The sequence below is a fragment of the Amaranthus tricolor genome, chromosome 4 (assembly GCF_026212465.1).
Source record: "Amaranthus tricolor cultivar Red isolate AtriRed21 chromosome 4, ASM2621246v1, whole genome shotgun sequence".
Taxonomy (NCBI): domain Eukaryota; kingdom Viridiplantae; phylum Streptophyta; class Magnoliopsida; order Caryophyllales; family Amaranthaceae; genus Amaranthus; species Amaranthus tricolor.
In genome coordinates, this window is record NC_080050.1 from 10739754 (window position 1) to 10761762 (window position 22009).

The 22009-nt window shown below is 33.4% G+C and overlaps 1 protein-coding gene across 1 annotated transcript; it reads left to right on the plus strand.

The window, feature by feature from the left end:
- Nucleotides 1-1172: 1172 nt before the first annotated feature.
- On the plus strand, nucleotides 1173-12408 carry LOC130810625 (AUGMIN subunit 7). Its single transcript, XM_057676757.1, has 10 exons — nucleotides 1173-1310; nucleotides 1415-1572; nucleotides 2660-2745; nucleotides 4195-4256; nucleotides 5347-5438; nucleotides 5608-5733; nucleotides 6356-6446; nucleotides 8406-8513; nucleotides 9146-9244; nucleotides 11987-12408. Exons 2-10 carry the CDS (start codon nucleotides 1439-1441, stop codon nucleotides 12179-12181), a joined length of 993 nt encoding a protein of 330 aa, XP_057532740.1. The 5' UTR covers nucleotides 1173-1310; nucleotides 1415-1438; the 3' UTR covers nucleotides 12182-12408.
- The last annotated feature ends 9601 nt before the right edge of the window (nucleotides 12409-22009 follow it).

A 22009-nucleotide genomic window follows, 5' to 3' on the forward strand; every position in this document is an offset into this window, starting at 1 on the left:
ATTGGGGAAAAGCTAAGCTAAAAACTTCACTCATGTTTGTTTGTTGTTAGAAATAACAAGCAAAAACAATTGGTAAAAAAAAGTCAATAGCCTTTGTTTGTTGTTACTTGTTATCAACAACGAACAAAGAAAAGACTAATAAAAAAAAAGTCAGCCTAGCCTTCGTCTGATGTTAAGAGAGCTGGTCAAGCAAAGTCGACCCCTTTGTTCACTGTTAGCAACTACAAATAGAGTCTGGTAAATTTTTTTCTCTTTTGTTCGCTGTTAACAAAGTAAAAACAAATCTAACCTTAAACTTGGACACAAAATGCTTATTTTGAAAATTAAAATTTCTCGAAACTTATTTTGAAAAACAATTTCAAAAAAAAAAAATATTTTATTCAATCTTTCACAAGTCGGATCTAGGGCTGAACATAGTTTGGTCTAAATCGCAAACCAATTCGGATCAAAACGTAATTTTAATATTTGCTTTGGTCTACGATCTAAACGGTCTTGTAATATTTGCAAACTGTACTATAACCAAAAATCATATTTTTTTTAAAAAATAATATAATTCATCTGGTTTTTAATAGTTGCTGCACTTTTGTTTTTAATGCTATTCAATGCACAATTTTAATCTTTAATATCTTTGATTTCATATGATGAAAAATTCTAAAAAATTAATATTATGAAAATATGCATTAAGACGAATCAAACAAGATCTCACTTGACTATATTTTATATTTTACATGGAGAAATACATACCAAATAGAATCAATTGATGAATAGTAGTTGCTACAGGTACTGTAGCAATTATTAAAATCCGAAGGAAGTATGTTGCTACCTATATATTTCGAGATATAGTTATTTTTATGTAGTAATATATACTTGAATAATGTTAATGCAATCAACTATTACAAATTATTATATTTGGTGATTGTAGGTGCGAAATATTTCTATTAACACATATATTGATTTGGAAAAAAATACAAAAATAAAAAATCGCAGACCAGACCGTTGTAAAACGGTCTGATCCGATCTGGTAAATTAAATAATCCAGCCCGGTTTGAAAATTTTCCAAATCAAAATTTTTAATTTGGTGTAATTTTAGTTTCAGACCAGACAAAACCAGTCCGAGCTGGTCGGAACAACCGAACAACACATATAAACCACATTAAATTTAAAAAAGTCGTAACTTACAAGCATAACAAGATACTCGACAGTTCATCTATCCAATTTGAATTCATCGCCGGCAAGTTAATCATCCCGTCATTTTCTATCTCCTCATCTCAGTATAACCCCTGAATTTCCAATTCGGCAACAATTGAAAGGTACTACTATCACAACTTTTGTTCCATTTTTCGATCTCCGAATTTTCTGATGATAATTTTCCAGATTTGTGTAAAATTTCTCACATATTGAGTTCTTATTTCAGCTGATTTGGAGTGAAAGTACTGCAATGGCGGCGAAACAAATGGAAGAAATTCAAAAGAAGTTGACAATGTTGAATTATCCACGAGCTAATGCGCCTGCTCAGTCTTTACTTTTCGCTGGAATGGAACGTTATGCGCTTCTTGAATGGCTTTTCTTCAGGTTTGAATTTTGATATCCGTACTTCATTATTGTTCTTGATTGTTTAAGAAGTAATGAATGTTTGAAATGCTTTTTTCATTCATATTGTTGATAGTTACTGATAAATTCGATTCCTGCTGATTTGATTTTAATTTAGTCAATCACTAAACTGCCCTAGAATTTATTACTATGCATGCTGTAGAGTTTACTCTATTGACTGCCATGTATCTTTTATCTCATCAATTCATTTATCACTGCGCATTCGTAAAGTTAATACTAATAGATATTGATCTGCAAATTGATATGAAGTCATATGAATAGTGAAAACACTAGTTTTTAGTGGTCTAGTATTCATGTGTTTTGGCATCAATGTGCAAATCAATAATTCTGGCTCCCGCTAAATTTGCTATATTTTGGAAAATACAATGGTTGGGTTGTTGGGATAATGAACAAAAATGTTGAATTGTGTAAATGATAATAAAACAGAAATAATGTGTGGATGAGAAAAGAGACCCGTAAAGACATTTTCATGAAAGGACATGTAGCAACATCATTAGGATATCTCAAATTGGAAAATGTAAAATATTCTGAGGGATGGAGAGAGTATCTGTTATTGACGCTGATTTCCTCACTACTTATTGGCAAACCTGGATACATATTCCTTTACTTAAAATTTAGTGTGGCTATGCACTGACATTTAGTTGCTGTGAGAGTATTGCAAGAACAAATTTGGTTGGGATACACATACTTACAGATCAATACACGCTGAATCAATCAAATGGGTGGTACTACCGGAGCCATTCACATGTAATTGTTGTAACATGTTGATCCTGATATCTTTTAGGTTTATCTCATGTCTGGTAGTTGTAAGATAGTCTTGAGCATCAAATAGCCTCAATTTCGTCATGTGTGGCTGGTCTTGAATTTTGGAGTTATGTTTGTACCAAGGTAAAGTGGACTATGCCAGGGAGATGCTCTAGGATTACAGAGAACAGTCTAATTGCTATTGCTGCTGTGGGCTGAAGGTTGATTAGCTACCAAAATTTCTTGTCTTTTCTCATTCTTGGAACATGGAATGTCAGTAAATCTATTTGTTTTATGTTTGTAGGTTATTGGGCGACAAGTCACCATTCTCTCAACAAAATCTGCAAGGAGATGGTGTTGATCGTGACGAAGAGACTTCTCGCATTCAATGTATGCCAATGCTTCTTTCGATCTTTGTTTTGATTAAGGCAGTTTATTTGAAAATTTTGTTTTGAAGCCTTTGTTCTATCTAAATTTTTTACCTAGGATTGTTGTTACATTAATGTCCCTTATTTCAATGGGGTCAAAGATTTATAGTTCTTTGATTTCAGTTTATAATACACTAAAGTACAATGACTCTTAAAATCATGTGCAATTCTTATTTATGCGAAGTTGCAAGAATGACGTTTACTACTAAGGGTCAATCGAAAACAACCTCTTTGTTAGTCTTATCGTTAACAAAAGTAAGGTTGCATACAAACGACCCTCGCAAAGCCCACCCTAGGTGGGAGCTACTTAATGACATTGAGATGATGGAATGTTGTTGTTGTTGATTGTTGTGACATTATTGTTATCTAAATGCTTCAACACATATGAGGGATTGTTGTCCAGTAATCAACTGTGCCGCTTGTTACACATCTTTTTGCTTGCCTTATTTGGTGAAGAACTAGTCAGTGATAAGAAGGTTTCTCTACTTACATCATGAAGGAGCCAAACGTTAGTCGTAACTGTTTTTTCTGCTTGGATATTCAAATGTGATTCGAACATCTACATTGTTCACTAAAAAACCAAAATCTAAGCTTTAACAATCTTTAGCTGAAAAAAACTACTCTCTCCGTTCTTTAATGAAGTTCCCACAAATAATGTTCATGAGAATTAAGAAAAAAAAAATCTTTTAGATAATCAGTATATTATTTTATTAAATAATAAATTGATGGAGGAAAAGTGGAACCATAAATATTAAAAAATATTAAAAGAAAGTTAGTGGAAAAAAATATGTGGACCACAACTAATAAAAAAATATTTTTATAAAGTTAGTGGGAAACATGTGGGGACCACCAAGAATATAAAAATGCTAAAATGAAGTTAGTGGAAGATATGTGTGGACCATAAGCATTATTAAAATATTAAATTGAGGATGAATAAGGTTATTTTTGTCCAAAATTTATGATATAAAGTAGAAAGATTTTTTATGGGAACAACATGGAACATCCTAAAAGACAAATGAGAACTTCTTTAAGGAATGAAGGGAGTAACTAATTAGGATTCATATTCCATAATCCATACAACTCATCATAATAAAACTGACTAACTTTGTTGACTAATCTATGAGCCTTGCATGGTCAGTGGTTTGAGCTCTGAACTCTTTGGAAATTCGTACACTAAAATCTGATTTTTATGTGTTCCATTTTTATCTTAAAATTGGGAGACTCATGATACGGATTTTTACTACATTTTAGCTAAAGAATGCTGCATTGTGTCTGTTTTCAATGGTTTATTTTGATGTTTTTGCTCTATACTTTTCTCATACTTCTCTCTAAATTTTTATTAACCTGTTAGCTCTTAAGAATGTATTTGTTCAAAATATCTATAGCTTAACTTAATTTTCTCATTTCACAGATTTGGCAGAAATTGCCAAGTTTCTTGGAATTACAACAGTAGTGGATACAGAGGTCATCCAAGTAAGTCCATTAACTTACTGACTATGTTCTTTGCGAGCTCCGAAACACTCTTCATGTGTATTTAGACAGTTAGATTGAAGGAGAACTTGTCATTACATTTGAAGTTCAGGGTTGATTTAGTTTCAACATCTCACTTCAACTAATTTGTCTATATGCTGTGAGTGTTTGGAGATTATTCAGAGTATTTTTTTAGTTCCCTTTTATGGGTAGATTCATTCATTGATTACAATGGTGTGTCATAACTCATACATGTATGTAATCCATTTGTACGAGGACACCTTTTATATGACTTTTAGAACTTTCATATGTTAAGGAGAAGGAATGTTTTTTGTTGATATGTGAGTAAAGTTTAAATTTTGTTTTCACTCTTCGATTTATTTGTTTTGCATAAGCTTTGCAGATTTGCTGAACTTCTAGTTTCTCTCTGTTGTCATGATCAATGTCTCTTTGAAGCTACTACTACATCCCTTCTGATGTCTCCTATGCAATGTCTTGTTATCTACCATGATTTGTGTTTACATATCCTTTTGAACTTTTTGTTTGCATCTAGAATCACTCTGGTGTAATTATTTTCAGCTTTTATTTCTTTAAGGTGGAATTTTAATGTAAGATGCAACAGTTTGTCTTTTAATTATATTCCAAGTTTTTGTATATAATAACATTTTTGCCCAAAATTGAACTCTTTTATTGGCTTTGTTTCCCTCTCACAAACTGTGACCTATTCTTGGGGGGAGTTTCTCTCTGCTATTTGTACATGTGACCCTTGTGGCCAGCCATTGTATGATATTGCTCATTCTCCTTAGTTGTGTTTGCAAAATTATTAGCACCTTATTTGTATATATATGAAATGTCATGCAGTGTAGAAATTGGGATGCAACACCTGTCTTTTATATATGCAACTATGTGGCACTATTCTGTATACTAGTGTTTTGGGGATGGTGGAACTGAAGGCTGTTCTAATGAGGGTGTTAAATAGTTGCATGATTGCATTAGGCAGGCCTAGCAGTCAAATTTAATATTCATTCTTCTTTGGACCTTGTGATTGCTCGTTAAATGTTCATAAGCTTAAGGAAAACATGTTTTTAACCAGGGACGTGGAAGTTATGAAGACAGAACAGAAATGCTTAGGCTTATAGTAGATCTTGTTGAAGCCAGCATCTATGCTGATAACCCTGATTGGAGGTAGTCACATCACCAGATAATCTCTGTTTCTTTACTTCGTTACTTTTCTTGATGTTTGTTGCTTACTAAGGATATAATTTCATTCTTGGTTCGAGGAAGTCTAGTCAGATTCCTTTCTTTTCAATCTTCATTATGGATTTTCGAATAATTTTTCTGTCGTGCTCTGTAGTGTTGATGAACAAGTGATGAAGGACATACAACTAATTGATGCCATTGCGGAAAAACAAGCGCAAATTTTTTCTGAAGAGTGTAAATTGTTTCCTGCAGATGTGCAGATTCAATCCATATATCCATTGTAAGATGTTACTCTGCACATGCTCTGTATCTAAGAGTTTACTGTAAGTGTTTTCCTAAGCAAGTGAAAAATTCTAGGAGGGGATTGCTGCATTCAAAATGAATAGCTTTGCCGGTCTGTACTGAGCATTTTGGCTCATTAGAATTTTTTATTTGCAACTCTGACATGCTGCCACAGCTCATATTTGTCTTGTAATTGTGACTTATGTGCTTATTGTAGATATATGAATTCAGAGATGTGAAGGCCTTCTAGTTGAAGAAGCTTTTGTAACTGTGTTCCTCATGCAGCCTTATGTAGATATAGATTGGATGTTGTGAATTACTTGAGTTTTTGTTCTCTAGGAAGCCTTCATTTATTAACTGGTCTACACTAAAAAACGATTCTTGAGTAGCTTTAAAATTTAGAAGATAAAGCAGTTGGATGAACATATGGTTTCTGATGATAAGTCTTACTTTGTGGGATATAACTGCTGTCTAATGTTAGTTGCTCTGTCTGTCATGAATTTGCTATTTCTTGTGTGCTCTGTTCTAGGTTTTGCTTCACACAAACATTGTTATTTGCTTAAATCCTTGGTAGTTTGGTCTTCAATGGATGATGCTTGCTTATCACAACTCTCTTGCAGGCCAGAAATTTCGGATTTGGAATCAAAATTATCAGAGCTATCAAAAAAACTCCTGACTCTCCAACAAAATGTTGATGATTTGGCATCAAAGGTTTGTTGCTTTTCTAAGGAAAAACAGTTAATCATTGTCTTCTTGAAAAATGAGTGCTTTTGGTGATGTCACAGTGAGCTGTACCTATTGTATCTTCTTTGCTATATGGTTTCTGTGTCTTGAGCTATTGGATGCTTGGACTATGTATAGCTCAAGGGCTTTTCTTCCACCACATTTCTGGAATTGTGATTTTTTGTGTCTTGTGTTTGTGACTCTTTGGAACACTAAGTTTGAGAAACATCTTTTGTCCCATCTTTACTATATAGATTAGAAAGAAATTGCTCCAAGTGGATGCTTTAAATACCTTCAGTCTATATTAAGAGTAGAGGGGACATCTAACAAGATGTAACCATAGAATTAAGTGTGGATGGAAAAAATGGAGAGCGGTTTTTTGTATAATGTGATCAAGGTGTGTCCTTAAATTTAAAGGGCACGATTTTTCGAACGACCATTAGACTAGTGCAACTATATGAATCAGAATGTGGAGCTTTTAGAAAGGATCATAGTAGGATGATGAGAGTAGCAGAAATGCAAATGCTTCAATAGATGAGTGGGAATACCTTACCTTGAGGAATAGAATTTGAAACGAAGATATAAGAAGTGATTTAGGAGTTTCAAATATTGAGGAAAAGATGAAAGAGAATTGTTTAAGATGATTTGGGCATGTGCAAATATGGGAGTGGTAGCGAATCTTTAAGGAAGATAGAAAGTTTAAGATCATGAGACTTAAAAGAGGACCAGAAAGACTAAAGATGGCTTGGAGGAAATAAGTGGAAAAAGTTGTGATGGATCTAGACCAATGTCACATGATTCGCTCACTTCACCCTCGAATCACGATTGGGTTCGATCGTCCCTAATCGGGATCGCGGTTCAAAGCGACATATTTTGCGATTTGAATCAGTTACATTAACTATCCAAGCATCCATATGTAGATGTCAGAAAATAAATCACATAGAAGAGAAAAGAAGAGAAAAAAAAGGAGGAGAAGAAGAAGAAGATAGAAACTATCATGTAAGTTTTGCCATTAGAAGCTTGAGTTCTTCGCTTCGGAGTTCAGATAAAGATGGAGAAGAAGAAATGTTGGATAATAAGACAGAGTCTATGTGAAGAAAGGGAAAGTAAGGAAAGGAGGCGGTAAGTTTTCAGGGTTTGAAAAAAGAGTGGTTCCTTACTTTCTTTAAAAGTATACGGGCTTATGGGCATGTAAAATGGAAATTTAACTTACCTTTTTTTGTTTTTACTTTAATAGGACAATGAGAGTAAAACAAGAGATTTATTATCATTATTGATATTATTATTATTATTATTATTATTATTATTATTATTATTATTATTATTATTATTATTATTATTATGATTAATAATAATAATAATAATAATAATAATAATAATAATAATAAATAATAGTAACAATAATAATATATCACTTACTAATGCTAGCCTTTTAATAAAAACTCCAACGAATCAACTAATATGAATCACAAACCTAAAAATCGAATCAAACAAATCCGAACGAACAAGAAATCAATCACCGAACGAATCACAAACACAAATCGGTACAACGAAGCAATGTGAACCACGAATCATGTGACACTATTCGACTTATAGATCAAGATGATTGAAAATCAGAATGAATAGAGAAGAAGAATCCAAGTGGATGACCATTGAATCTGCTATATTTGGTTCATGTAATAGATTTCAATCTTTCTGGATTAAGGCTCTGACATTGTCGTTGTTGTTTGCTGAAAATAGTTGATTGAATCAAGGGAGGCAATATATGTGGGACCTTTTACCTTGTAGCATTTGAGCAGCAAAATGCCGCTGGACAATGTTTTGTTGTTATGTATGCTCATTTATTCCACTGCCATAATGTAGCTGTACAATTTTGTTATTTACCAAATACCCTCTTTGTTTCTTGCTTCCTTCGCAGTTAACTGTTTGTTTCGTTATATGTTTCAGCATGCTTATAATCCTGATGAAGATTATGCAGAAGCAGAAAGAAAGCTACGTTCACATTTGCAGTCTTTTCTAGAAACAGCCAGATCTTTCAATGTGATTTATACTAAGGTTATAATTTAGTTTTGATGTTCTTTTGGTTTTTCTAACATCCTCACTCACACACACACAAAAACACTGTTGATCAAATACGTCACCTGAATCATGTAATGTAAGCTGCCAGCTCCTTGTGCAAATTGTTTATACCATCTTGCTGTTTATCACAACTATTTTGCATCTATTCTGGCCTATTATAAGGACTTGATTTGAAATTATATAAAGTATGATTTCTATATTGAATCTTTCTCTAATAACTCGAATAAAACCTATCTCTTGATATTTTTCTTATTTTCAATTTACAATTACACTATCAATCTAAATACAAAAGGATTGCTGCAATTTTAACATAGTTGGGACATTCTGGGTTTACCTAGGAAATGTGGGTTAGAGATTATGTTCAGAACCATTAAATCACAGGGCCAATTGTGTGGATACAATTAATCTTCTCAAGTTGCTTTTTTTGTGCAATCATCCATTTATGAGACTCTTACTACATCCCATGGTGATTAATGACTAATGAGGACTAGAGAGTGGGTATGCAATAGTTTTGCTCCCGTAATGTTTTTTGTTGTGTCAAATTTGATATATTTATATGCTGACTAGAGTATTCATTCTTTTAATTATAAAATTTGATATATTTATAGGAGATACGCCCTTGGACGCACATGATGGAGGTACCTCAGCTTCATGGTTTCGGTCCCGCAGCAAATAGGTTACTAGAAGCCTATAAAATGTTGTTGAAGGTACCGTTTTATATTTTTTGCCCCTTGAAACTCGAAAATGTACATACTTTTCTGGACTTCAGTGATGCTTAACCACTCCCTGACAACTGAATTTTGATAGCTGTGGTTCAACCAGTCTTTTCTTTTGCTTCGATTCATTTGTTTGTGATTTCTTGCCTGCTGGGAGGCCTGGAGGGGCTGAATTCTAGCTTAGAGACCACTGGAAAAAGAAGGCTAAATAAAACTTTGAGGCGCACATATCTGAAAGAGAAACCTCGTGGATTTAGATTGAAGGCATCTAGTTATGACCTCTTAAACTCGAATTACTTAGAGTGGCTTTTTTGTTGGATTTACATATCTGGACGAGAGCCAATAAGGAGATGAATAGAGATTCCTAAAATTAAGCCATTGGTTTTCTTATTTGAAAGTATGACATTGCAATTTACATAAATAAAATGTATATAGTGATCTTAAGTTAAGATGTGAATCCCTTCTGGAAACACTTGAGTAATATATTTTTACAGTTGAGACACTTAAAAAATCTGGCCAATGTAAGCCTTTCATTCAAATAAGGGTTCCGAAATGGTGATTTTATCTTTTATATTTCTATATTCATCTCATTTGCTCTTGTCCAGGTACGTAATCCAATAAAATAGCCACTCTATATCTGAAATAATTCTTTTGTCAATAGTCTCCTTTATTAGTGACGATTTCCCACGTTGATTTTATTTGTTTCATGCAGCCTGCACCTCGTAATGTTGGGTTTAAGACTTTTGGCATTGATGTTGTCAATAATCATCTCATCTTTCCTTGTAAAAAATGATTTACATTTGGCTCGTCTCAATTTGACTTTGATGAGTTATGAATCTATGATAGCCTAATCTGAGATGGACAAAACCTCCACAACCTGTTATAGGTACATTTGGTAGTAAGATTGTAATTAGTTGTAAGTAAATATTTGTGTTAGTCTTAGACTCTTAGTAGTATAAAAGGGGACATAAGGGTGCATTAGAGTTTATGAAATATAATGAAATAAAACAATATTTTTCTCCTCTTCTAAATTTCTTCTCTTCTCTCTCTTTCCTATTCACATGGCTGCTTGAGATTCAACAACCATAACATTGGTATCAAGAGCCATTCTTTCCTTGGCACCAATATTTCTCTTCCATTCTTTTTCTTTCTTTATCCTATTGAAACATTTATTTCTTGACATTAAATACTACAATCAAATTGCACACAACCTATTTGTAAAAAGGCATTGCCATGGTCATTTGAGTTCTACTAGAGATTTCTTTTAGTGGTTGCAAAGATGAGGAGCGAAAAGTTTTACAAAACTATACAATTTGAAGAACCAATTATCCCACAACTTGAAGAAGCCAAACAAAAGAAGGTTATTAAATTATTTTAAAACTTTTAAAAGATGAATATTTTGATAGTTGGGATAAAGGATTGTGCAAATGGTGTAATGAATCAATTCTTGATCATAATTGCCAACATAATAGTGATAATTGGGGATTTATTGTAGTATGTGACGAAGCAAATGATTATGTGATTGCATTATAGATGTTCGATAGCATGATTGAAGTAAAACACCATTCAAGAATTAGCAACGTGTGATTTAAAAATTGATATTCAAGAATCTTTAAATGTTGATCATATGAATTCATGTGCAAAAAGTAAGTTGGGTTCTAAAGACTTTATTCACATGGATGGTGATTTGGTTAATTATGTGATTGATGACATGAGTGAACATGATTTAGATAAAAATCATGAATGTTTTGTGGCAATTGAACCTGAAAATTTATTTTCAACATATGAGGAAATTCTTGAAGTTCATTCAATTGAAAGTCCTATTATCCAAACTAAGAATTTGCTAAAAGAAACTCATCAATGGTGTACTTTGTCAAGAGTGCAATCAAGCTCTAAGAAGGTTAAAAGAAGATATGAGATGTACAAGAAACAGAGAAAAGTTTGGGCAAAATATACTAAAGTAGTGCTAGACCCACCTTGGTCGTTAAAAATCAAGAAACGGAGGATTTCTATGCATGTTTTTAGTTTTATTCATGAAGTGATGAATAAGTTTAACAAAGATGCCTTTTTACTTGATCATTATCAACAATCCGAGTCTCAAAATCACAATGTTACTCTTAAAATTCAAGCAAGTGTTGGAGAAAATGAAAATACTGTAGCATAATTTTAACGCAAATGATGTTGCTTGCTCATATATTGGCGAAGAAGATTCAACTAATGAGTATCAAATCTGGTACTCGAACTCATTTGACATGGAATCAAAAATTACCGATATTGATCTTTATTTCTCACTATTTTGGGCATTTTTGTAGTGTCTAAGTTATCTTGTATTTTTTTTAGATTTCTTAACATAGACTCGAGGACAAGTCTTTTGAAGGGGGAAAGTATGCTATAGGTACATTTGGTAATAAGGTTGTAATTAGTTATAAGTGAATGTTTGTGTTAGTTTTAGACTCTTATTAGTATAAAAGGTGAAATAAGGGTGCACTAGAGTTTATGAAACATAATGAAATAAAACAATTCTTCTCCTCTTCTAAATTTCTTCTCTTCTCCCTCTCTTTCCTATTCACATAGTTGCTTGAGATTTAACAACCGTAACACAACCCCCCTCCCCCCCCCCCCCCCCCCCCCTTTTGCTGTCTTGGCAAATTGTTCTTTCTTTGCATCTTTCAGAGTTGAGATAGTATCATCCCTGACACTTTTGGCCTTGAATCGGCTTTGTTCCTCATGCAGTTCCTAGGAAACTTGAGGAATCTTCGAGATTCACATGATGCAGTGAAGGCTGGGTCATCCGAGACAGTTAATGGTGAACCTTCTTCTGTTGTGAGGATAATATCTGAGTGTGAGTCTTCTCTCACACTGCTGAATCGAGATCTAGGTATACTTTCTGCTTCCATTGCTCGTGAACGGGGTGAACTGACTTCATAGGCCTCCAGTACAACTTGTATACTGCTTTATTCAAAAGTCTGTGTATAGTGTTTGTGTAGTTTAGTATTGATTTTGAGTGTTGAGGGCTCGAGGCCATTGTTGTGACACATAACACGCACCATTACAAATTCTATGTATTTGTACTTCCATGAAACTGATCTTGAACCCCTTGTAACTTTGGTTTTCGGTAAAAGCTCTTATTTATGACAACATATTTTCGCTTCACATTCTTAATTAGCCTATATGATACAAATGACGTGATTTTCTCATTAGAAATGTAACCTTTTATCTTTTAGGGCGTGCTTGGATTGGATGTAAATTTTTATGGGTTAAAAAAGTCAAAGTAAAAAAATAAAGTTGTTAAATGAGAAATTAGTGAAATTTGATTGTTGTAAAGGTAGGAGAATGCAAAGTAATCAAAAATGAAGGGAGCTCTTAATTTTGTGGGATAAATATTTACCTTAAGGAAGGGTAGGGGAATGTATTACCTCCATAATAGGGAAAATAATCTTTTTTTTCCTTTTTTTTATTTCATGCTCATTTTACCTTATTCACAATTATCTCAACTATAAATGTATTTCTATTTACTTTAATTTCATTAGTTTGACTTTATTCCCCCCTTTAAATATTTACGTTCAATCCAAGCATGCCCTCAGAGTGTATTTCATAGTTCTTGAATTTTAACATCTCCTTAGTTGGTCTTCGTCTTTCAGCCTTCGGGTCTCGTAACAACATGTGTAGATGAACAAAATTGCCAAAAAAAAAGTCAATTTATACCTCTCATCATCATTACTAATAGTAACAAATGTGAGTTCATTTGACCCAAAATTCAAACTCTTTATTCAAAACATGCCTAAAACACCAAATGACTTACTACATTCAATTCTTCATCATCATTATGATCATCATCCAACTCAGTATATCTCGCACATAAAAAAACTATGGACAGGGTTTGGAGAGGGAAAGACGGCGGCAACTCATACCCATAGAAAAGAGCGCGACCAAAGGAGTTCCCCGGCTCGAGAAAAATACGGAGACGTACATACAAGGAAAAAAAGACCTATAAAAGAAAAAAGTAGAGCCACCTACAAAATAAAAGGGAACAAAAAAACTAAGAAAGAAACGAGAGGAGCAGGATGGCAAGAACCTACGAGGACATCAGTAATCTAAAACATGGATATGACGCCTTCAACTACTCCTATCCCTAGTCAGGCCCTCGGAGAGGTTTAGCTCCCGCAAGTCAAGTTTTATCTGCTCATCCTAAGTTCTCATGGATCTTCCTCGACTCCTCTTACCCTCTACTATAATGTTTTCAACTCTTCTCAAAAGGGCGGCGAGAGTCTTTCTCTGCACATGTCCAAACCATCTCAATCTATCTTCGCGCATTTTTCCAAAAATAGGGGTTGCTCCTAGTTTGTCTCTAAACTCTTGGTTCCTAATTCGATCCATCAATGTGTGCCCACACATCCACCTCAGCATACGCATTTCTGTATCTTCTATCTTATGTTCAAAAAACTTCTTAACCGGCCACCATTCGGTCCCATATAGCAGAGCAGGCCTGATAGCCGTCCGGTAGAATTTTCCTTTTAGCCTGCTTGGAAATTTCTTATCACATAGCACTGCGATGGCTGCATGCCACTTGATCCAACCCGCTTGTATGCGATGGTTTACATCTCCGTCAATCTCTCCATCCCTTTGAATGATCGATCCTAAATACTTGTACTTGGTCGTACATTTAACAACTGCTTCTCCAATGGACATCTCTAGTTCACCTACCGGTGCTGTCCCACTAAAGTCACATCGCAGATACTCAGTCTTCGTAAGACTAATGCACAACTCTTTACCTTCAAAAGCTTCCCTCAACTCATCCAATTTATTACTAACCTCCTCTCTAGTTTCTACTACCAGCACTATGTCGTCCGCGAAAAGCATGCACCACGGTACCGTCTCCCAAATAGATTGAGAAATCTCTTCCATAATGATAGTAAAAATGAACGGGCTTAGAGCCGATCCCTGATGTAGCCCAACTTTAACTGGGAAAGGCTCTGTTATCCCCATCGGTGTTTGGATGTTAGTCGACACTCTGTCGTGCATATCCCGTATAGCCTCAATGTACACTGAAGAAATACCTCTAGCTTTGAGGCTATCCCAAATGACGCCTCGTGGTATGCTACCGTACGCTTTCTCCAAGTCAATGAACACCATATGTAAATCCTTCTTTCGCTCCCTATATTTCTCCATCATTCTCCTCAAAACATGAATTGCCTCAATTGTTGACCTTCTTGGCATAAAACCAAATTGGTTCTCTCTAATCACCGTTTCCTGTCTAATTCTCCTCTCTATCACCCTTTCCCACAATTTCATTGTGTGGCTTATAAGTTTGATACCTCTATAGTTCCCACATACTTGTGCATCGCCTTTGTTTTTAAACAGAGGTATTAGTGTGTTGTTCCTCTATTCTTCTAGCATCCTATGTGTCCTCAAAATCGTATTAAAGAGGTTCGTCAGTCAACGAATGCCCTCTTCTCCTAAATCCCTCCACACCTCAATCGGGATGTTATCTGGCTCAACTGCCTTTATTCTCCCCATCTTTTTGAGAGCTTCTCCTGTGGTAATAGCACTCGCTGACCCATCTTCCAGTGGTCTTTGGACGTTAGAAAATAGCTTATCCTTCTCCTTTGGCCCCCTAAATTCATTGAGTAGCTGAGAGAAATACTGGAACCATCTGGCTTTGATGTCCTCTTGTCTCAAGAGGACTCACCCTCCCTTATCCTTGATGTATTTCACTGCCTCTAAGTCTTGCCGCTGCCTGGACCTAGTCCTTGCCAACTTAAAAATTTGCTTTTTCCCCTCTTTAGTATCAAGCTTTCGATAAAAATCCTCATAACCACGATTTTTTTGCCTCTGTTACCGCTTTCTTTGGCATCCGCTTTGCTTTTTTATAGCTTACTCTCTTTTCTATCCTATCCTCCTCTTCCGTGCATGCCATAAGTTCTTTAAATCTCCTGTTTTTATCGTTTATCGTCTTTTCCACCTCCTCATTCCACCACCACGACTCTTTGAACACTTTTGGTTTACTCGACAACACCTCCAAGGTCTCTTTTACCACTTTTCTAATGGTTCCTGCCATGTTCGTCCACATTTCATTTGCATCCTTTGGCTGTCTTGGGAAGCCCAATAAACTTATCTTGGTTGACAGGGTTGTGGCCATATCCCCTTTGAGTCTCCCCCACATGATCTGTCCCCTGGACTCGACTTTCTTCTCTACGATTTTCTTCCTCATCCTGAAAACCAGAACTACATTCAATTCATAAGTAATAAAATTTACATAATAAGTTGATAGAAAAAATTATATACCTTGCGTAAGAGTGGAGGAGGATGAAAAAAATGAAGTTTCAGATAGGAAAAAGGAGAGCAGGGAGGTTAAAATAATGTTTAGGGTCTTTTTGCCGAAATGAAGAAGGGCTCTTGTTTGTTTTTAATTAGCATGAAACCATTGACATTGTTAGCGATTCTATCCATTATAGAATTGAAGAGGTTATGTTGTTTGAGAGAGAAACATCTTTCCATTCCAACGTGGATTGTAGCTTGAGAATTAAAATGTAGCTGATATTAATCTAAGAACTTGGGTTTTTATGGCATTATTCTTAGCAAAAAATCAATATAGAGCTTTATTCTATAGAAGATGATAATTTGTTAATCGTGGGTTTACCCACCAAGAATTCTTCATCCATTATAATTAAATACTCTGATTAAAGGCATTTGTGATAATTGTATGCGTCTGGACTCTAGAATGGACTAAGAAAAACACTAAAATGACAAGCCCATGGGTTAATCGTGATATGCTACAATGTCATTATGAACAAATATGGAAAGCATGTACCAGCTTTACCAACTAAAGTAAAATGCTTAAACAACTTGTAATCCGATCGGAGGAAATGGTGGAAAAGAAGGGACATAAATGAAGGAATTGCATATCTCATTTGGATAACAATAGGGGAATGGAGGAAAATGGAAGGAGGAACTCCATTACATTTTTAACAAAATAAATTAATCTTTTCAACATTAGAAAGATTTGGAAAGAAAACACACATGTCTCCCATTCCTTTTCCTTTCTTTCTCACTCCTCCCTTCCTCTTTCTTTCATCCCTTTTTAAATGGTTATCTAAAAATAGTGTTAGGGCAACAAGGCAAACAATGCATATATTGCTCAACTCATCACCAATGAAAGATTTTCAACTCAGCATAAAGTATGACACTTATTTGACTTTTGCTACAAAAAAAAAAAGAAAGCAAAAAGGTAAAGAAAAGTTCTATCATTTTTAATAGGAAAAGCATAGGGTAAATGAGTCTATTCATTATACTAATTCTCTCATCCCTTATCAACATTCTAATGTAAATACAATCTCAAAAATCATATAAGAGATACGCATATTGCATTTATTATTCTCTATACATTGAATATCGACAATTACTCTCCATAGTTCAGTAAACAATTATTGAAAATTTGAAACAAATAAGCAAAAACATATAAAAATCACATTATAACCAACTTTTGAAACTATTTCCCAAAATAACAGTGTTTCCCAGACTTGAGGTTTGGGTACACTCACTGTTACTAACAGCGAACTAAAGGAGAAAGTCAAAAAAAGTCAAGGGGTATGTTCACTGTTACTAACAGCGAAGGGTGACCTGGTCAAAACAGGTTTGACCTGTTAACAGCGAACAGAGGTTTAACCTGTTAACAGCGAACAGAGGTTTGACATGTTTTGACCAGGTCTCCCTTTTGTTTGACCTGTTAGTAACACCTTGACTTTTTTTTTTTTACTTTTTCCCTTTGTCAAAGTCTATGAACTATATACTTTTACATGATTCAAGGCATGATTCATCGCATGATTCAAGGCGGAATGATTCATCGCCGAAATATCCGAGCAATAACATTCTATTCGTAATAATCATTTTGCTAAACACGATAGATAAACATATATACATTTACATATATATTACAAACTATAGACAAATGTCAAAATATTACAAATGTTTAATATACACAAATGTTCGATATACTACAAACAATACACTAATGTTGATCCTCCTCCTGCACCCTGTCTAGCTGTGATGGTTTAGACCGCCTCTTACGATAGTAAGAGGCTGTCATATGGTGCTAGGGGAGGGGAGGTGATTGATACTGGGATGACCCCGCACCTTGGGATGATCCTGCACCCTGTGAGGACCCCACAACATCCTGGGGGTACGTCAGGTCGACCTCCTCCAAATGTACGTTGCCATGAGAAGGAGATTCCCTCTGCACGTGCCCGGAGGTCTTCGGCGCAGCCACTTCTAGAATGAAGTGCTGGAACAGGGTCCCCAGGAGAATGCCTTGGGCAATCTCTTGTACATGCTCCTCCTGACTGGACCTAATCACAGATGCGACGCCTTGTGCTTGCAAATCATTTGAACGTTAACTAAAGTTATATTATTTAAGTTCTATGTTTAATAATTCAACATGGATGAGTACTTACAAACTGTGTCATCATCGGTGCGGTGGGGGTGTATTGAGCTGCTGCAATGATACCTCGTGGTGTCATTCATTAGCGATTGATGGAGAGGAACCACGCCATGTAATCCGGAAAAGTAGGTGCGCCTGCAGCATCAATTGGTGCACCTTGCGCCAACAGCCCCAATCTTTGATCCCAGGAAGCGATGTGTCGCCCATTGATCTCAACCTCCGTGTCACATGGCGGGGGGATTCCCTATACCATCCCATATTGGCGAAGTACGCGCTTGGGAAGATGTGCTTCGACTATGTCAAAGAAAATCAATGGTACAGAGGCTCTCCACGCACCCGACATTATGCCTGAGTGCTGAGGCAACGCATCATATGCCTCAACGGAGTATGGGTCCCAACGAAACTACAAATTAAGAAGCAATTAATAAATTACGCTACATGATATTAATGATGTTAAATAGTGAAACATTACCTAGTTTGCTCGTAGTAGATCCAATTGATCACGAAAGAATCCCACACTGGATCCGGTGTGAGTCCTTGTGTGTTGCGCAAATGTTCATCGAGATCCATATGGAACCTCTTGGGGGAGATTGATTGGAGGTGCAACAACACCATGTCCAACAGTTCTCATTGGTTGCCCAATGAGAATGTGCTCCCAAACCCAAAGCTATGACAATTATAGATGAATAAGTAAATGTAGGAATCCAAACTTATTGAGAAACAAAACAATCAGAATTTGTAAGTTTAAATTACCTGGAGTATAACTAGTAGTCTAGCAATCTCCTTCACGTTTCTCCGTGAAACACCGTAGAGCCATCGGTACAGATAGCCTAGGGCTGCGGAACCCCAGATGTATCCAGCAATGCACTCCCAAGGCGCATCAGTCTTGTCGGCAAACAAGACCGCACCAAGCAAGTAAAATATATACGCCTTAGCTTACCTTTCTGTAGTGACCTCATCAGCACCTTCAGGGAGGTAAATTAAAAAGAACATCAGTACATATACCTAAACTAAAACAATATAATCAATTAAGTACATTAAGCGCTAAATAACACATAATAACTCATTTTCAACAACCACACTCCACAAATTTACACAATAAGTAAAAAACCACTCATACATTATCTTAAACTACTTGTGAAGAGTTAAAGGAGTAGTGAATGCACAAATAGTAACTTGCATTTGAAAAGAATATTGAAAATTATGCAAAACTCTAATCTTCGAATAAATAAACAAAAAATCAAAGAAAAATATACCTTAGAACAACTTTAAGTATATGCTAGACCACTTTACTAGTGTTGGATTGGAAGAGGGAGGGACTAATTGAAGATTTAAAGGTTTTTAATGGAGGAAAATGAGTGAGGGAATGTCGATTTTCTTTGCTTAGGGTTACTGAAATTGGGGGAAATAAGGAAGGAAGAAGATGAAGTTGTTTTTACCACATATCAGTTCGCTGCTACTAACAACAAACAATGACTGAAGATCAAAAACAGTCAAAGTCATTGTTCCTTGTTAGTAACAACGAACAAACTCTTTGCCTTTTATTGAGTTTCAATATTGGTTCGTTGTTACTCATAGCAAACATATCCAAAGCAGAGGTCTGAGATAAATCTGCTTATCTTAGGAAATACTTTTAAGTTTTAGTTATTATGCGACTTTTTTATATTATTTCACTTATATGTTTTCACAATTATTCACAAAAGACTTCAAATCAAAATAAGCCATAATTATTACTCATGCTAGAGGTCACTATGCACCTGTTAGTGATAGTCTAGACATCCTTTTTATTATTCTTACTAGTTTAGACTTTAAAAACTAATTTAGAGGCGCTCTTCAATTGAGTAGTTTGATCAAAGAAATCTATGTCGTGAATTGATTGAAATAAAAACTGTTGCATATAAATTAGCAAAATCAAAACTATGCATATCATGGTTTTGTGAATGGTTTTATTGGTGAGCTACTTATTTTCAGATAAGGATACTTGGCAAATGGTGGTAATAAAGGTTGATTCACGTGATTAAATTAGTTTCATTCATATTAAGCACATGAAAGTTGAAAGCTATATTTTTTAGCTGGTTCTATATCAAACTGTCTTATTATGAAATGTATTCATATAATTAGTCTGTTTTTTTAATTGATTACTTTAAAATTATAAATAATCATTTTAAATAATTATATAATAAATTAAATATACATATACTAGACTAATTTATATAGTCTCATCATAAGATTTTCCCATTTAAGAATTTGTAAATTTTTATTCATTGACATTGACCATAATTATGAGTACCTTTTTCACTTATGAGTATTGGATTGTGCCCTTTCACATCAAGAAGACTTCATAATTTTGCATATTGTGAGTTAAGGAAGACCTTTTTGTAAAATAAATGTGATTTGTAAAGTTAACAAATTATCTTTATGTAATAAGGTTTAATAGAGTGAGAATTTTGTAATTTTAATTTATTTTTTTTTAATTTTTTTTAATTTTATTATTATTTTTTTATCTTTTTATGGTGATTTATAAATTACGGTTATTAATTAGAAATTATTGGTAAGTTAAAGTGAAATTAAAAATAGTTCACCATTTACTTATTTACCTGAAAAATATGAATTATGCAATAAGTGAATACCAATTCTTAAATATCGCCACCCTTTTTATTTTATCGCCACCCCAATGAAAATTACGAATTTGCCCCTGAACTTTAAAAAATTACGAATTTGCCACTGGACTTAAAATTTCTTAACAAATGTAAATCGCACTTAATAACAATATTATCACTTTTATCCCGAACATTTTTAATGTAATTCGAAATTAATATTTTTTATTTTTTATTTTTTTGTTAAACTATTAATTAAAAATTAAAAATTAATTAACAACTAAATTTTAATTAATATATTATTATCATATTAAAAAATAATTAAACATTTAAATAAATTATTTAAATTCAAAACTAATTATTATAATAACATTATCATAATATAATAATATATTAAAATAAAATAATTTATTACAACATTTATTAAATAACAATAACTTAAAAAATAAATTAATTAAACAAAAGAAATTTTATAATTCGAAATTAAAATAATAATAATAATAATACCAGTTGCACTTTTTGTGCGACTCGACCTAAGTACAGTCGCACCTTTTGTGCGACTTGTATTAATTTTTTTTATTAAACTATTAATAAAAAATTAAAAATTAATTAACAACTAAATTTTAATTAATATCTTAATATTATATTAAAAAATAATTAAACATTTAAATAAATTATTTAAATTCAAAACTAATTATTATAATAACATTATCATAATATAATAATATATTATAATAAAATAATTTATTAAAATATTTATTAAATAACAATAACTTCAAAAATAAATTAATTAAACAAAAGAAATTTTATTATTCGAAATTAAAAAAAAAAAACCAGTCGCACTTTTTGTGCGACTGAAATTATTATTATTATTTTATTTTTTTTTGATTTCAAATTATAAAATTTATTTTGTTTAATTAATTTATTTTTTAAGTTATTGTTATTTAATAAATGTTGTAATAAATTATTTTATTTTAATATAAATATAATAATAATATATTAATTAAAATGAGTTGGTAATTAATTTTTAAGTTTTTATTAATAGTTTAATAAAAAAATAATAAAAAAATAATTCCAGTCGCACAAAAAGTGCGACTCGGCCTAGGTACAGTCGCACTTTTTGTGCGTCTGCTATTAATTCCTTTTTTTTTTTGTTTTTTAATTTCGAATTACATTAAAAATGTTTGGGATTAAAGTGATAATAGTGTTATTAAGTGCGATTTACATTTGTTAAGAAATTTTAAGTCCATTGGCAAATTCGTAAAACTTTAAAGTCTAAAGACAAATTCGTAATTTTCATTGAGGAGAGTGGCGATAAAATAAAAAGAGTGACAATATTTAATAACTCCCTTGAATACCAATAAGCTTAGGCCTCCATTAGCAAAATCTATAAATCCATAAATATTCTAAATGCCTATTTGCAAGTTTCTACACATCTTCAAAATTGACGTTTAGTTTTGCCTTGTACAATTGCTAAAAATTTGTCTTATGTGATCATTTATTTTGCATGGCTTGATTAATTATATCGTCATTTTGTTAAGATACATATTATTTTAAATTTATTTTGTTAGTTACAAAACTAAATCATAAATGATTCTATATGTTATTTTTTTTGAAAAAAATACATAGTCAATATATTAAAAGAAATATTATAAGTCATTTAAATATTAAAATAATTGAGTTTCAAACTAGAGTATATTGATAAAAGAGAAACAAAACGTT

What these genes read in the sequence shown, in the direction of transcription:
- LOC130810625 (XM_057676757.1), top strand. Translation starts at nt 1,439, where the DNA reads ATGGCGGCGAAACAAATGGAAGAAATTCAAAAGAAGTTGACAATGTTG. An exon ending in TGGATACAGAGGTCATCCAA is followed by an intron (nt 4,257 to 5,346) that starts GTAAGTCCATTA and finishes GTTTTTAACCAG; the next exon opens with GGACGTGGAAGTTATGAAGA. An exon ending in CCTATAAAATGTTGTTGAAG is followed by an intron (nt 9,245 to 11,986) that starts GTACCGTTTTAT and finishes TTCCTCATGCAG; the next exon opens with TTCCTAGGAAACTTGAGGAA.